The sequence below is a fragment of the Phocoena phocoena genome, chromosome 2 (assembly GCF_963924675.1).
Source record: "Phocoena phocoena chromosome 2, mPhoPho1.1, whole genome shotgun sequence".
Taxonomy (NCBI): Eukaryota; Metazoa; Chordata; class Mammalia; order Artiodactyla; family Phocoenidae; genus Phocoena; species Phocoena phocoena.
Window position 1 is genome coordinate 29,266,347 of NC_089220.1, and position 17,181 is coordinate 29,283,527.

Here is a 17,181-nt window from a genome sequence, read left to right on the forward strand (position 1 = left end):
CTCCAAGGGGGGCTGGGGGCGGGGCGCGGGCAGCTGAGGGTGACCACCCTCAATGTGGGCAGGCGGGGAGGCCTGTCAGTGCCTCGGGGTGACTGCCAGTGCCGCCCAGCTCCCTCTTGGGGTCAACTCTGAGTAATGAGGGCGAGGGGAGGGGACTGCGGGCTGGTGCGTGTGCAGGGGTGGGGGGCGGGGAGGCTAGGAGGGGAAGTGCCCTGGAGGGGAGGGAAGGAGGGAGGTGGAACTTTGTAATTTGTTTTGGAAAGAGACAGCCGAGGAGGTGGTGGCCTTGGTAGCTTGGCAGGTGGTGTTGATTGTGAAGGGTGTGTGTTTGGGGAGAGTGTGAGCCCCCGTAGGGCTGGGGTACAGGCCTTTCCACTGTGACATCCCCAGGGAAACTGTGTGTGTGTGTGTGTGTGTGTGGGTGGGTGGGTGGGTGTGAGCAACTCAAGGCCTTTTGACCATGAAGTACCCCCGGGGCTCACTTTTCCAGACCAGGCCCCTGGGACTGCCCCATTTTCCCTGCACACCAGGTGTTGCCATGTTTTATTTCTCATCTGCTGTACCTTCTTCTCTGTCCCCAAAGACCCCAGCAGGCCCTTTCCTTGGTTGGGAAGTTTACTGCTACTCATTACCAGAGAATGACCTGGAGGAGGCTAGGGTGCTACCCATGTGACCGGTGTGGGACTTACAAAGGTCTAAAAATAAACCTTGCCATGTTCTTGTAGCCACTGGCCTGGGGCTGCGCAGCCGCCAGCTCCCTCTCTGGCTGCTCTTTTCTATCCTTGGAGGTAGAGCCCATCCCACCCTCACGCCGGATGATGCTGGTGGAGATGCACACAGGGTGGGGGTCTCAAGAGTCCAGCCCCAGGAGAGTGTGGGGTGTCAAGGGCTCTTGCCACTGGCTGGAGCCCCGAGGCAGACCACACAGGGGGGCCTCAGCGGAAGCTTGCCCTATGGAGTAGGCTGAGCAGGGCGGAGGGGAGCTCACTCCCCGATGCTAGGCCTGGCTGCCTCTTTTTTTTTTTTTTAAAGCATTTTCTGGTCTATCTCATCTTTTTAAAAAAATTATTTTATTTATCTTATTTTTGGCTCTGTTGGGTCTTTGTTGCTGCACGCAGGCTTTCTCTAGTTGCGGCGAGCGGGGGCTACTCTTCGTTGCGGTGCCCGGACTTCTCACTGCGGTGGCTTCTCTTGTTGCGGAGCACGGGCTCTAGGCACGCGGGCTCAGTAGTTGTGGCTCACGGGCTTAGCTGCTCCGAGGCACGTGGGATCTTCTCGGACCAGTGCTCGAACCTGTCCCCCGCGTTGGCAGGCGGATTCTTAACCACTGCACCACCAGGGAAGCCCTGGCTGCCTCTTGAGAGACTTGAGCCGGAGGGGAGCGTGAACACAGGAGTCTGGGGTGATAGCTGCATTTACGCTACTTGCTCTAATTCGCCCATTATCTGGGCAGCTGAGGGGAGCTGGGTTGGCACCCACATGTGGTTTCAGCGAAGCTGGCTAAGGAGTTGGAGGAAGAGATCCTAGGGGCAACAGCAGAGGATGGGAATTCTGACTGCTCAAGGCTTTGCAGTCAGACTGTCCTGAGTTTGCCTCCTGGCTCTGCACTTAGTGAGCAAGTGACCTTGGGGAAGCTACTTAACCCCTCTGTTGCCTCAGTCTCCTAAATCTGCAAAATGGAGATAATAGTAGCACCTGCTTCTTGGAGTTGTGAGGATTCAATGAAGTGATACGGGTGAGTAGCTGAGTGATTTGGGTAGGTTACCTAGCATCCCTGGGCCTCAGTTTCCTGGCCTGTAAAATGGGGTTGGTGTATGAGAGACTACAAATATAGTATAAAGTTGAATGAGGAGATATGGGTGAAGCGCTCAGGGCCTCACAGAAAACGTGCTCAGGAACCGTAGTGATTGTCAGCATAACAAGCATGCCAATATTCCCGTGTCTCCCCAGGCCCGCGGCTCCACAGGTGGCAGAAGGAGGCACGACGCCGCCTCTCAGGAAGACCACGACAAACCTTACGTCTGTGATAGTGAGTATGGCAGACGCTGCCTTCCTGCCCCGGCCCCATACTTCCTGTGCCGCCCCAGCCTCAGGCTCGCTGGCTTCTGCTCTCGGGCCTGCCTGCTGCTGCCTCACCGCAGTCACGCCCTGACCTCCCCTCGTTGCTGCTCCAGGCCCTGGTGTTGCTTGCAGGAAGGAGAAGCAAGCCCGGAGGCCTCCCTGCCCTGTGCTCCTCTCCCTGCAGCGCCCTCCTTCGTGGCTTTCCTCCGGCTCTCTCTCTTTCACTCTCTGTCTCCTTAAGGTTCATCCTCTATTTCTTTCTCTGTTTCAGAGAATTCAAACAAAAGCATAACTCAAAATCCTCCAACAAAGGTACTTGGCTCCTGTGGCTTTTCATTTGTTTCCCTTTAACTTCCTTTCTCTTTCTCGCTCTCCTGTCCTAGGTGGGGCAGGTTATGAATCTTTCTCTGACCATGACTTAGTTTAATAAATGGCCCTCGATCCATCTCCAGCTTCTCTTGCTTGCTTCTGAAACATCTTTGGACAAGCGACTGCCTGGCTCCTGGGTTTAGGGTCTGCAGACAGAGATGGGGAGGGGCCAAGGGGCAGAGCAGCGGGGGCGGTGGCAGCGGGTGGACCTCCAGGGACCTGCAGCTTTCCGAGGGATTGCTGTCAGCTTGAGAGAGCTTTTGTCTTTCTCACCTATCAGAGCACTGGGGGGTGGATTTTTTTTTTTTTTTTTTTTTTTTTTTTTTTTTGCGGTAAGCGGCCTCTCACTGTTGTGGCCTCTCCTGTTGCGGAGCACAGGCTCCGGACGCGCAGACTCAGCATCCATGGTTCACGGGCCCAGCCGCTCCGCGGCATATGGGATCTTCCCAGACCAAGGCACGAGCCCGTGTCCCCTGCATCGGCAGGCGGACTCTCAACCACTGCGCCACCAGGGAAGCCCCTGGCGGGGGGGGGGGGGGGGGGGGGGGGTGGATTTACAAGCCTTGCCTTAGGGACGTCCCTGATGGTCCAGTGGTTAAGACTCCACGCTTCCACGGCAGGGGGCCTGGGTTCAATCCCTGGTCGGGGAACTAAGATCCTGCATGCCGTGTGGTGCATCCTTTCCCTAGTTATCTTCTCACAATATCGGGTGCCATCTGCTCGCTCCATGGCAAGGGCAGCCCTCGAAACCTCTCTCCCTGACCATCTCCCCTTCCCACCTTCTCCTCTCTGAGGAAGCAGAGCTCCGCCGTGGGCGAGAAGGGGCTGCAGTGAGGATGGCAGCGGGACCGCTGAGGCAGGGCCCCGGGCACAGTGGTTCCTCGGGCGTCCTGCCCGTCTTGCCAGTGTCTGCAGTCTCTGTGAAAGTGGGAGAGACCCAGGGGAAGATGGGGTGCAGGGAGTACATCGGGGGTGGTGCCCTTTTCCTCCCTCTTCACTGGCCTCTTTTGATTTCAAAAAGTTGTTCTGTGCCCGGTGGGGTGACAGCTGGTTGGAGAACCTTTTGCTAGAAGAACTCAAACTCCATGACCCCCACTTGGCTGCTTAAATACACCGTGCCGATGACATTCCTGAGACGACTCCTGCAGGTAACATCTCCATCCCAAGCCGAGGCCGGTTCAGCATGAGGAGGGAGCAGGGCATGGGTCTGATGTCTCTCGGCAATACCAGGAGGTGCCTGCTTCCGCCTGGGTCTCGCTTCCTGGATGGGGTTCAGTTTTGTTCTGATGTATAAAAGCCCAAGCATGCTAGCCCTCGGAAGACTGATTCTGGGCTGGGAAGGGTCCTTCAGACCCCCAGGGGGCAGGCTTTCCAGCTGTGTCTGGCCAGAGCAGCCCAGCTATCAAGAAGGCCAAGAGCTGCTTTGGCACTGGGCATTGCCACTGCATTCCTCTTTCAAAAAGCTGTATTTTCTTAGGTGATTTTCTGCTACCGCAGATAGTGGCATTACCTTTCACGCTCTCTCTCCAGCTTTCATTGGGTTCTCAGCCGGAAATAATCCCAGACACACCCGTGCGCCCTTCTCCACCCTCCCCTCAGTTCCTGTCTTCCCTGCCTTTGCCTCCTTAGTGTTGAATCCGCGTAGCGCCCTCGCGGGTGTCCCTGTCTGGCCTGGCTCACCCCCCGCCCCCGAGCCCCTGTGGCTTTTGTTTAGGGCTCTCAGTGCCATGTGCTGTTTCCTGTTCCTCTCCCCACGGGCTCTGTGTCTCCTCCTGTTTACCCTGTGGAGCTTGGGAGGCCTGATTGCAGGCCTGGTGGCAGCTTTCTGGAAGTCTCAGGGGCTGATGTCTTGGCTCTGCCTGCACAGGCGCTGCCTGCTTTTTCCTCCCTCGGCGGGACAAGGTCTGCCGTGGAACGCCCGTCTCTATCCTGGCTCTCTTAGGAAATTGTGTGGCAGCTCAGTGATTAATAGACTTTATTTTTATCTGGTGCCCTTCAGACATGTGATCCTTTGGGATACGAATGACCTTTGGAGAGGTCACAAGGCCCACCTCCCACCCCACCCCAGCTGAGCAAGGAATGCTTTTAATAATCTCTAATGCATCCTAAGTAGAGAGGTGTCTTGTCAACTCCTTGAATGTCCCCAGGGATGGTGTTACCATAAGCTGCCCTTTCTTCCATGATTCCAACTGTGCTTTGAATGATTGTTTTTTCCTTAATAGGAGCTGAAATTTTTCTCTCCTACAGGCCCGCTTAGCTTTTGTGCATCTTTTCCCAACAAATAGGCACCTTCAGGATTTCGTCTATGCTGGAGGCCCTCATGACATCCCCTTGTATTCCTGGTTTACCTAGGGACGCATCCCATAATTTCTGCGTTGGCCCGCTCAGAATTCTCTTCCAGGTTTAATTTAAGCTCAGCACTTTCATTGGAAGTAGCACCCAGGCCAAGTGGTTCAAAGAGTAACAGACACATTTCCTTGTTTATTTTACACGTGGGCTTTTAACACCACCCACATCTGTAGAGAATAGAAGTAACTGGCCACCCCGTTGCACTGTGTACCATCTCAAACACTTCCCACTCGGTGCCTGTCCTGACCCCCGGGCCAGTGCCTCTCCAGGTGTGTGCTCTTTTCTACTTCCTCATTTGATTTTTCCTGCTTCCATAAATCACTCTGTATTTGGCCCTATTGAGTCTCCATAAAGAGATACAATAATATGTGACTTCAATATGCAAGATTCAATAAAGGTAAATTTAAAGACATTGCCCAGTAGTTAAATTTAATTCACCACAGATTCACAATCCCTGCCATTTTTGTATTGTCTATGGATTGATTTGCATAATCTCCACTCCATCTTTCGAGTTATCTATGAAAATATGAGGCCACCTTGGACCCCACCACCTCTTTCCGGGTTTCTGTGGAGTAGTTGTAGCTATTTTTCAGATGTGATTGTATTTAACCATTCCTGGTGTATATTCCTATATAGTTGTCCCGCTCTGTTCTCAGTCCAAGCTTCCCTTTCAAGGTGGGTGGTTGAAACATTATCTTAGCTGCTAACTTCAGGTGATAGATAGTTTGCTTGTTACCTTTCACTCAGCCCTTGAATTTATTCCATCTCAGAGAAATATTGAAATCATCTGAACATAATTTATTTTTTCCCCAATCCATGGTGTGTGTGTAGATGAATACTTCATTTTCCAGCAAGTAACCAATCTCTATTAATTATCCTGAAAGTTTACCCAGCTTCAGGATTAAAGTTCTGTTTCTTCCCTTTCAACCTCTTGCCAAAGGGAAAGTGTTCATTCCCTACAGCAAAGCACCTACATGTGACTTTGTAGGAAAGGCTGTTGGTGCTGGTCAAAGTGTGGACCTGGACCACCTGGGCAGAGATAACTGAGATGTTTATTAAAATGTGGATTCTTGGGCCTCACACCAGAGCTCCTACGTCAGAATCACTGGGAGCAGGCCTAGGAATCTGCATTTTTGAGAGCTTCTCAGGCAATAATTATGAATACTGATTTCTGAGAATGACTGGTCTACTGCATTCAAATTCGAAGGCTTCTGGCCTCTGACTGATCAACCCTTTTATTATTCCCTGTTTTTTGCATCTGGAAGTTCTGGAATCTCCAGGAATTCTCCAGGCAGAGTGCCACCGGCTTGCGTTGCTGTTTTAGTTGGTCTCTTTAGAATCTTTCCTTTCCTGTTCTTTCAACATTGATATAAAACTCATTAGTCCGAAATAAAATTCAGCAACCCAGTACTTGACTTTAGTTTACTTAATGGCTTTAAATCCCAATAATGTAATGAACTCCCTTTTATAGGTGAGATGATAACTGGGGATAGACATATGAAAGAAATCCTTGGGTTTGGGCTACTGAGATATTTTGAAAATAATTTCAAGAGTTTGCCATTTCTCTTCCTAACTGTTCCCAGCTCTGGATTTTCTGTTAGCATCACTGGGGAAGACTCTTGATGAGAGACTCACTTTTCTATTTTCTTTGTTCAAGGAGCATCATAGGAAAGAAGATGGTGGTGATGGGGTGATGTTCAGGGAGAAGGAGAACATTTTGTCTCTAAGTTTCAGCCGTTTAGGGAGGAACAAAGCACCCATTTGCCCTTCTGCGGGGCACAATGGAAGTGATTTGTGAAGTTTTTTTTTTTTCCTTTCCCAATTTTTTCTTTAAAAAAAATTAAATTTAATTACATTGTAGAAAGAACACTTAACCTGAGACCTACCCTCTTAAATTTTTAAGTGCACAATATATGTTGTTCAGTAGGGGTACATTGTCGTACAGAAGATATCTAGAGGTTTCTCATCTTGCTTGATGGAAACTTTATGCTTGTTGGTTAGCAATTTCCTATCACCCCCTCCCCACCAGCCCCTGGCAACCACCATTCCAGTCTTCGATGCTTTGAATTTGTCTACTTTAGAGAACTCATATAGGTGGACTCACGCACTATTTGTCTTTCTAGGACTGGCTTATTTCACTTAGCATAATATTCTTGAGGTTCATCCATGTGATTGCGTATTGAATAATGCAATATTCCTTTTAAAGGATGACTAATATTCCGTTGTATGTGTATACCACATTTTCTTTATCCATTCATTCATTGATGGGCGTTTAGATTGTTTCCACGTCTTGGCTAGTGAGAATAACGCTGCAATGAACATAGGAGTGTTAATATCTCTTTGAGATCTTGATTTCAACTCTTTTGGATAAATACCCAGATGTGGGATTGCTGGATCAGATGGTAGTTCTATTCTTAATTCTTTGAGGAGCCTCCATACTGCTCTCCATAGCGGCTGCATCATTTAGCATTCCCACCAGCAGCGCACGAGGGCTCCAACTTCCCCACATCCTTGCCAACACTTGTCTTTTGCTCCCAGCTTTTTCTGATTACGGTGATAACCCCTGCTGATGGGTACTTGTGTGTGCAGAGCACTGTGCCAAGCATTTCTGTAAATCCCCACACTAAACTTGAGAGGCAGGGACAATTGACCTCACTTTAGGGAGAAGAAACAGGCTCAGAGGGGTGAGGGGACTTGTCCAAGATCACACAGCCGGTTAATGCTAAAGCAGGGATATGAATCCTCATTTCTCCAACTCCAGAGCTGACACACCCCAGCACATCTCTGCACAAACATCTGGCTAAATGTGCCTTCCTCCAAACCAGTATGGAGTTTGGCTGTCCTAAGAGCTGAGGAAAAACATGCTTTAACTGTGAATGAATGAGCACTTGCTCATTATTTTTATTTTTTATTTATGAGGTGAAGCCCTGGCTACTGTTGACAGACGGCTTCCAGGTGTCAGATTGGTAAGCTGGAGTCAGGCAGTAATTATAGCTGAAGTGGAATGGAATAGTTTACATAATTTTGAGCCTTTTAAATTTAAATCTATTAAAATCACTCTGCCTCCCACCCCTAACTGGGTCATTAGGGTAGCTTAGTGACAAAAGGCAAACAGACGTGATTGAAGCCCTCCTGGGAACTTGACACACCTCTGAGTCATGTCAGGTATTCACACATCAGGAGTGATCCCTTTCAACTCAGCCTCCACATCAGCAAGAATTTTGTCCTCTACCACCCTCATCCCACAGACGTGTATTTTCGATCGTGTGGCCTGTGACTTCACAGTGTTTCCTCCCTTCTAGAAATCTGGTGCGGTGTAACTCTGTCCAGTTGGGGCAGTGTCAGAATAGGGTCTGGGTTCCTCCCTGCCCTTCTGGGTGGTGTATACCCCAGGGAGAATGTATGGGGCAAGAAGCAGGGTCTGGGGGTGTCGTCTTTGTTCCACCCCTCAGTGGCTATGGTACCACTTTCCTCATTTGTCAGTGATGGGGAGCTCCTTCCTTGAGTCTCTAGAGCTCCTCAGTCAGCCGTCTCCCCGCGCCATGAGCTCCGTTCTTCTCAGCTTAACAATGAGGCTCTTTTCCTGAGAGATAGGATGCTGGGCCGTGGGATATCAGGAGACCACCCCGCGGGGCCGAGAGCAGCCTGGATTGGCGCATGGGGCAGGCATAGTTGCTCCCAAGGCGTTCTAGAAACTCTGCTTGACCTCAACCTCCTTAAAATCACTCCGGTTTCCCCCATACCTGAGTGCCCAGGAAGAATCAGATGACTACTGCAGTCTTATTAAAAAAAAATTTTGAGGGCATTAAGGTCCCCCATTCTCTAAGGCTCACGTGCTTTTCTCTTCAAGCTGCAGTGGTAAAAGCCAATAACGCGGCCTTCAGGCTGGCCGCCCTTGCCGCTGAAGGGAAGCCGGCCTCATCCCTCAGTTGTTGCCGCTATTATCTTGCAGGTTCTTGCGTGGGGTGCAGCGGGGGAGGGGTGGGAAAGGCTCCGTGCTCCAGAAACTTGATTTGTGGAGCAGGGCCTGTGGCGTGGGATTGATCCCTGGAGACTGAGTGCATTTGTTCCTGCAAAGCTGGGTCTGTTTAAATATTTAAATGTCCTCGCTTCATGGACACAGGTTGCAGGTTGCCGCAGCAGGGCTGGTAGGAGACAGGGCTGGGGAGAGGCTGAAATTTCTCATTCATGCCCTCATACCCTCTAGCTCTCTCAAGAACCTTGCCCGTTGACCACCAAACCTAGGTTTGCCTTTTCTGGGCTGTAACTCACACCCTCTTTTATTTATTTATTTAATTGGAGTATAGTTAATTTACAGTATTGTGTTAGTTTCAGAGGTACAGCAAAGTGACTCAGTTAAAAATATGTTGTTCTTTTTTTCAACTGTTTTCCATTATACGTTATTACAAGATACTGAGTATAGTTCCCCGTGCCATACAGTAAAGCCTTGTTGTTTATCTATTTTATATATGCTAGTATGTATCTGTTAATCCCATACTCCTAATTTATCCCTCCCCCCTTCCCCTTTGGTAATCGTAAGTTTGTTTTATACCTATGTGTACACCCTCTTGAATTACTTTCTTATCCAGTCAGAAACAGTATACGTTCATTGCAGAAAAATCAGAAATTACAGATAAGCATAAAGGGAAAAATAAAAATCACCCATAATCTTACTCTTCAGAGGTAATTTCCACTTTGTTTTGTTGTATCCTATTTTAGGGTTCTCGCTGTCTCTGTTTACTATACCCTCCCCCCAATAAATGATACATACCACTTTAACCCATCCCCCCCACTCAACAACACATGAGGACCATCCTCCCATGTCAATAAGGACATTTTTATGACAACATTTTAAGGCTATATGGTGTTCCATGATATGGCCATGCCCCAGTTTGCTCAGTCATTGTTCCACTTGTTGGATGTTTAGACAGTTTAAAATTTGTTCACTATTAAAAACAATATTGCAGCTATATCTTTGCATAATGCTTTTATTATTTCCTAGAAGCAGAACTGTGAGGTCAAAGTGCCTGGTGCACAGCCTTTGATTTCTCTTATTTCAAGTCCTGGTGGGGGGTCAGGGAAGTGGGTTAGCAAGAGCTGCACAAAGAAGGTGCGCTGACTTTGGAGTGAGAAGCCTGAGGTCAGATTGTGGCCCTGCCACTTGTTAGCTTGTTATCCAGAATTTTTCGAGAAAATTGTCTTGCTGCTGGGAGTGTCCATTGTCCTGAGGTGTGGAGTGAGGATGTACACGGTTAGGAAAGCTACATGTGATAATATATATTAAAATGTTTGCACATGGTATGTGCTTAATGACTGTTTCTTCCACCTTTGCTTTTTCCTTATTTCCTCTGTCACCAATGTAGTTGGCAAGATAAGGCTGATATCCCAGGAAGAGATAACACAAGCAGTTTTCATTGAGTAGGCAGTGAGCACTGCAGGAATCCAGGGGAGGGAGTGGTCTGGGGCTGGGGACCGGTATGTCAGAGGGTGCTTCCCTAGGATGCCAAGCAGGTCCTCAGTGAGGGTGTATTGAATTGACGGACGTCTCCAGGGAAGGAGGGGTATGTGGGAATCAGCCGGAGGTAATAATAGTAATGGCAAGTTTGTTGATTTATAATATGGGCCTGGAATGTTAGGTTTCATCTATATTAATTCTTTAATCCTTGAAAAATACCAGGAGATAGATGGCATGATCATCTCCATCCTACAGATAAGGATTCTGTGGAGAAAAGGGGTTAATTAACTTTCCTGAGGTCACCCAGTGAATAAGTGGCAGATCCAGGACTTGATCCCAGTTAGCAATCTCTCTCTCTCTCCCCTGCAATCTCCCTATCCCCCCACCCGTCACTCATCTCTTCCTGGAATCTACCTTACCTTGTACATAACTCTGCATAGGCTACCTCTCACATAGTATGATAACAGTTTGTCTATTTGTCCATTCTTCACGCTAGACTGTGAGCCTTCTGAGGGCAGAGACTGTGTCATATTCAACTTGCATCCCAGACCCAGCACAGTGGCTGCTCCCAAAATGTTGAATGTGGGATGCACATACCAGGACAGAAGATAGACCAGCATGGCTGAAGCAGAGTGTTTGGGTAGGGAGATTGAGGGGCACAGAGCTGGATAAGGATGCTGGGCACATTAGACTGAGCTGCTTAGAGTTCGGCCCGTATAGTCAATGGTGAATCATGGATGATCCTGGAGACGTCTCTGGAATGGTTAATCTTGAGGATTAGGTGTTTACGGGAGAGAGCCTGAAGCCTGTGGCTAAGAGGAGCCTTTTCCAGTCAGGAAGGAGAAGACATGAAGTCTGGACAGTGGTGAGAGCAGGAACAAAATGGATGGGGCAAACAAGCAAGACTTTATGAAAGAAAAATCCACAGAACCTGGCAGAGGACAGACAGTATGTGGGGTACAAGAGAGAGGGAGGTGGCAACAGGGACTCTTCAAGTCTTGAAAGTCTTGAGCTTGAGTAATGGAGACATGAGGGAGGCTTAACTGGAATATTCTAGAGGAGGAGGAGGTAATTTGGGGAAGTGATGAAACTTTGACATATGGGTTTGTGGACATGGCAGGACATCCAGGCAGAAATGTCTAAAATATGCTAGTATACATTTGTTTTCCCAAAGTTCGTGAGGATCTTATACCGGTGTCGCAGGTGGATGGGGGCCTGCTTCAGGTAAGGGTCATTGAGACGCACTTGGTAGGTCAGGACTCACAAATCAAGGATCTGAAGGAGCGTTTATGTCAGATACTCACCCCGAGATCCCCAAAGAGAGCCCACTGGCCAGATTCCCAAATGTTTGGAGGCTACTATACTTTATGATATTGCATCTGATTTTTTTGCCTTTCTCTGTTTACCTTCTCCAGAAATGTTGACAGTAATATTTAATATTTAAATTATTTTCCATGAAGATTAAAAAAAAGAATGATATTTGACTCTTTAAGTGAATTAAGGACATGCTAATGTATGATTTCACTAGAATAAGGAATTAAAGACACCATCTCTATAAGGGATGGTGGCCCGAAGAAGATGGCTCTTGAATCAGAAGCCCAGGATTTGAGTCTTTGCTACAACACTCCCTAGCCACGGCCTAGGACAAATCACGAAAACCTCTCTGAGCCTCAGTTTCTTTTTCTGTCAAGTGAGGGCAATAAGATTGATCTTAGAGGGTTTTCAAGAGGGTGAAGTGAGACCGTGTGTAAAAACAATTAGTTCACTGCCTGGTTCATAAATATGCTCAATAAATATTTTTTTTTCTACTAATTCAAGAAAGGGTATTTATTTCACACGCGAGTCCCCAGTGGTGTTTTGTGCTCTGGCTGCTGGCGTTGTCAGAGATCAGGGAAGCATTCTGAGAGTGAATGATCAGAAAGAGCTACTGTTTGTTGAACATTTGTTGCGGGCCAGGCAACGTGCTAAGTACTTCACAAGGATGGACTCACTCAGTTCTCACAATACCCACATGAGGTATAAAACTATTATTATCCCCATTTTACAGACAAGGAAACTGAGGTTTGGAGTAACTTGCCCAAGGTCACACAACCAATTAGCTGACGTAGGACAACTGACCCCAGAGTTCACCAGAATCATGTTACCCTGCTTCTCAACAGAGCAGGAAAGAGTTCTGCTAACACATTTAATGCTTTGGTTTTGGAAGTTTCTGCATTTCTCTGCGGGGGATCCAGAATCAGGTTATAGAGTATTTTGAAATGAAACCTTGTTGCCTATCTCCGTTCTTCCTGTTTTTTTTTTTAAAAAAAACATGTAGCCACGTTCACATACAGTAAATTCCTACAATACGCAGAATGCCCTCCCTTGATGAAGACACAGGACTTGTGGATCACGGGCATTTGATAGATCCTGGCTCTGGGCTCACTCCTAATATATGGGTCAGTGCCAGACCCTGAGGAATGTGGCTTTGAAAAATCAGGATATTACACCCCCCGCCCCCTACTCCAGCCCCTGTGTTTCTGTCCAGAAGAATTCAGCTTAAAATAAGCATCAAGGGTGGCCTGGAAGAAGACATGAAGCCACAGAAGGGCATCTGCCTACCTGGCTTGGTGGGGTGGGGAGAAGGGTGTAGGCAGCCCCTGGGTGGATTCTGTGGCTGGGAATCTACATCATTTTTCTGTCACAGTTGAGGGAATAATTGCTTCAGGAGGCACACAGTCCTCAGAGGACCCAGAGAAACAAAGCGTTGTGCAGTGTTAGAATGGAAAGACTTAGAGATGGTCTGATGCAACTGCCATATGTTACAAATGGGGAAACCAAGTCCAGAAAGCTGTGGGATTTGTCCAAGGATGTACGGTGGGTTAGTATCAGAGCCAGGGCCAGACGCCAGGTCTGCAGAAGGCCACCCGCGCTGCTGGCCTCTGGCTCGAGAAGGGGTGGGGAGGGAAGCCCACCTGTGCTTGTCCAAGAGGAGCTTCTTGGTGCCTAAATGTTGCAGGACCTGGGCCATCAGTGAAGCCACCACTTTTATCACTTGAGCTTTGTGGGGCCATCATTGGCTCTTGAAAAAGCCTAGGCATTTAACATAGTCGTAGGGATTAACACCCTACCCTGAGTACACAGGTCTGAGCTAGTGGCCTTTTGCAGTGTTCCCTGGGTTTTGTCCCAAGCTCATTCACAGCAGGGCTTTTCTCACTTGGGGCTTCCTCCCACCCGGGGGATTGGTGTAGACGGTCCTCCACCTGCCTTGATGGTTCTGCAGAGAGAAGACCGAGGGTTTTCAGGAAGGTGTGGAGGTCCCCAAACATCTGAACCGGTCTGGTAGGCTATGATTCTCTTGTCAAAATGGCCCTTGTTTATATTTGTCTTGGCTCCAGGAGGACATAAGTTTCAACCTTAGATGGGCTGAATGGCAGAGAATTTGATGTCAGAGTGATTGTGGAGGTGTGGGCAGGATAAAGGTAGCAACAAGGGAGAGGGGGAGCCCTCCCCATCCTGAGTTCCAAGGAGCAGGGAGGACATTGGCTCCCAGGGGTAGCTGGATCTGGGAGGGAGGGTAGCCCGAGTGGGGTGGGCAGGGCACAGATCCCCACCTCCTCTCTTCTCACCCTCCGTTCTCCTGCCAGTGCCTCCCAATGACCAAACTCCACCGGAAGCAGAGGGCAAGAGGCCATCGAGGTCAGCTCCAGGCACTGGGAGGGGTTGTGAATGGAGAATGACTAGCACGTCTTTGATTCTGTGTGTTTCAAAGTCAGACAGACCTGAGTTCAAATTTCGACTCTGCCATTTAGTGAATTGTTTCAATGCCCCCCAGACTCAGTTTCCTTCTCTGTAAAATGGGATGATAATCCCTACCTCCTGAGCTGTTGTGAGATTCAGTGTAAGAATGTGTGCCTGCCTGATAGTCCGTAAGTATGATGCCTTGGAGGCATCAGCAGGTGACAGGCACTGCTGGGTCGATTTTACAGAAGAGGAAGTCAAGCTGCAGAGAAAGGGAAGTGGTGTCCTCAGGGCTGTGTGTAAGTGCCACAGGGCAGAGCTGGGAAAGAGATGTGGCCTGGTGACTCCCAAGGTCCAGGCTTTGTCTCTTGGACGCTCATCCTGTAATTGCTTTCAGTCGCTGCTTTCAGGCTCTCGGAAACCACTGGCTCAGATACCCACTGCGTGCTCCAAGTTGGGCTGATGAAAATGTGCCAGAGTCATTAAGTTATCAGTGGGGAAGGCAGCCGCTTCTCCCTGGCAGGAAGGATTCTGCTGTCTGCTGCAGCCGGCTTTGTTCCCACAAACTGCCCCTGATTGTTCCTCCCTCCTCCCCCTTCTCCGCTTCCTCCCCCATCCTCATAAGGGGTGAGTGGTGTAGGGTTGCAGTGGGGTGGCAGAGGTGTGTTGTAAATATTCTGAGGTGGCACTGAAGGTATTCATAACTCCAGACAGGAGGTCCTGCCTGGCGATTGCAGCTCTGGATTGGGAAGTGGGCAAGCACTAATTCTGCAGCTTGACAGATGGATCTGCCCCAGGGGGAAGGAGAGAGGGGAAGGCAAGCTGGACCTTCCTCATTGTCACAGCTGTTCCTCTCCACGTGCGTGGCGCCTGGAACACACAATCCAGGTGCGTGCTGCCAAGGTGAAAAGAAGGACCTGAGGTTGTGCACAGGCTTGTGCCTGGTCCCAGGGGTGATGGCTTCAGGGGCGCATGACGCCAAGGAGCTTGCCCTGGGGAGGGAGCCTGGAGTGGGAGGATGGGGGCGCAGCCCTCTCTGAACGCTTCAGCTGTCTTGGGGCTCAGTCTGATTCTGCACAAGAGTGGGGAGTGAGATTGCTGACATGATAAAGGGATAGCAGATGGTTCTAATACTTTATTTTCAGAATGTATCTTTCCCAACATTCTTTTCCTTGCAACTCCATCACCCCAGACTTCAGAGGACAAACTGCTAGTCCTCCCCACCCCCTTCCCTTTAGGGTTTATTCCCTTTGCCGAGCCACAGTGTTGACAATGGCAGCTGACGATGGCTGAGGCTTACTGTGAGCCCTGTACTATTTTCAATGTATTCTCTCTCTTTTTTTAACATCTTTATTGGAGTATAATTGCTTTACAATGGTGTGTTAGTTTCTGCTTTATAACAAAGTGAATCAGCTATACATATACATATGTTCCCATATCTCTTTCCTGTTGCATCTCCCTCCCTCCCACCCCTCTAGGTGGTCACAAAGCACGGAGCTGATCTCCCTGTGCTATGCGGCTGCTTCCCACTACCTATCTACCTTACGTTTGGTAGTGTATATATGTCCATGCCACTCTCTCACTTCATCCCAGCTTACCCTCCCCCTCCCTGTGTCCTCATGTCCATTCTCTACATCTGTGTCTTTATTCCTGTCCTGCCTCTAGGTTCTTCAGAACCTTTTTTTTTTTTTAGATTCCATATATATGTGTTAGTATACAGTATTTGTTTTTCTCCTTCTGACTTACTTCACTCTGTATGACAGACTCTAGGTCCCTCCACCTCACTACAGATAACTCAATTTCGTTTCTTTTTATGGCTGAGTAATATTCCATTGTATATATGCGCCACATCTTCTTTATCCATTCATCTGTTGATGGACACTTAGGTTGCTTCCATGTCCTGGCTATTGTAAATAGAGCTGCAATGAACATATTGGTACATGACTCTTTTTGAATTATGGTTTTCTCAGGGTATATGCCCAGTAGTGGGATTGCTGGATCGTATGGTAGTTCTATTTGTAGTTTCTTAAGGAACCTCCATACTGTTCTCCATAGTGGCTGTATCAATTTACATTCCCACCAACAGTGCAAGAGGGTTCCCTTTTCTCCACACCCTCTCCAGCATTTATTGTTTCTAGATTTTTTGATGATGGCCATTCTGACCGGTATGAGATGATATCTTTTTGTAGTTTTGATTTGCATTTCTGTAATGATTAATGATGTTGAGCATTCTTTCATGTGTTTGTTGGCAATCTGTATATCTTCTTTGGAGAAATGTCTATTTAGGTCTTCTGCCCATTTTTGGATTGGGTTGTTTGTTTTTTTGTTATTGAGCTGCATGAGCTGCTTGTAAATTTTGGAGATTAATCCTTTGTCAGTTGCTTCATTTGCAAATATTTTCTCCCATTCTGAGGGTTGTCTTTTGGTCTTGTTTATGGTTTCCTTTGCTGTGCAGAAGCTTTTAAGTTTCATTAGGTCCCATTTGTTTATTTTTATTTCCATTTCTCTAGGAGGTGGGTCAAAAAGGATCTTGCTGTGATTGATGTCATAGAGTGTTCTGCCTATGTTTTCCTCTAAGAGTTTGATAGTTTCTGGCCTTACATTTAGTTCTTTAATCCATTTTGAGCTTATTTTTATGTATGGTGTTAGGGAGTGTTCTAATCTCATACTTTTACATGTACCTGTCCAGTTTTCCCAGCACCACTTATATGTATTCTCTCACATACCTTACAACCGTGCAGTAGGTGGGCTGTCATGATCATCCCCATTTTCCGGAGAGGATGCTGAGGCACAGAGAGATTTAGCTACTCACCCAAGGTCACAGTCAGTCAGCAACGGAGCTGGGATTTGAACCCAGGCAGTTCGGATCTAGCCTACCCACGCATCAATACAGAGCCTGCCTCTCTGAAGGGAGGGTCGACCCAGAAGAAGGGCCAGAGCTGTTGGTGGCACTAAAATGACCACTGCTGAGTGGCTAACCCCTCTGGCCAGGCTTCCTAGTTACCTCAGAGGGAAATTTTGCCCTCGACTAGAGCTGGCTGGGTCCTGCATTCACTGTGGCAGCTCTTACACGATTAAGGTGGCTGTTTGGAATAACTTAGTCCCAGATCTCTACCCCCTGCCCCAAATGGTTTCCAAGGCCAGATGCATAATGTACAGGGCCCAGTGCAAAATGCAAATGAGGGCCCCTTTGTTTAATAGTATTAAAAGTGTCAAGATGGCAAGAG

General features: G+C 48.3%; 1 protein-coding gene across 1 annotated transcript in view; it reads left to right on the forward strand.

Moving 5' to 3' along the window:
- The window catches only part of DPF3 (double PHD fingers 3), a 202,921-nt gene that overhangs the window by 151,718 nt on the left and 34,022 nt on the right, over positions 1-17,181 (forward strand). Inside the window, 1 exon segment of the mRNA XM_065870834.1 lies at positions 1,951-2,029. Within this exon segment, the coding sequence (XP_065726906.1) occupies positions 1,951-2,029 (79 nt within the window).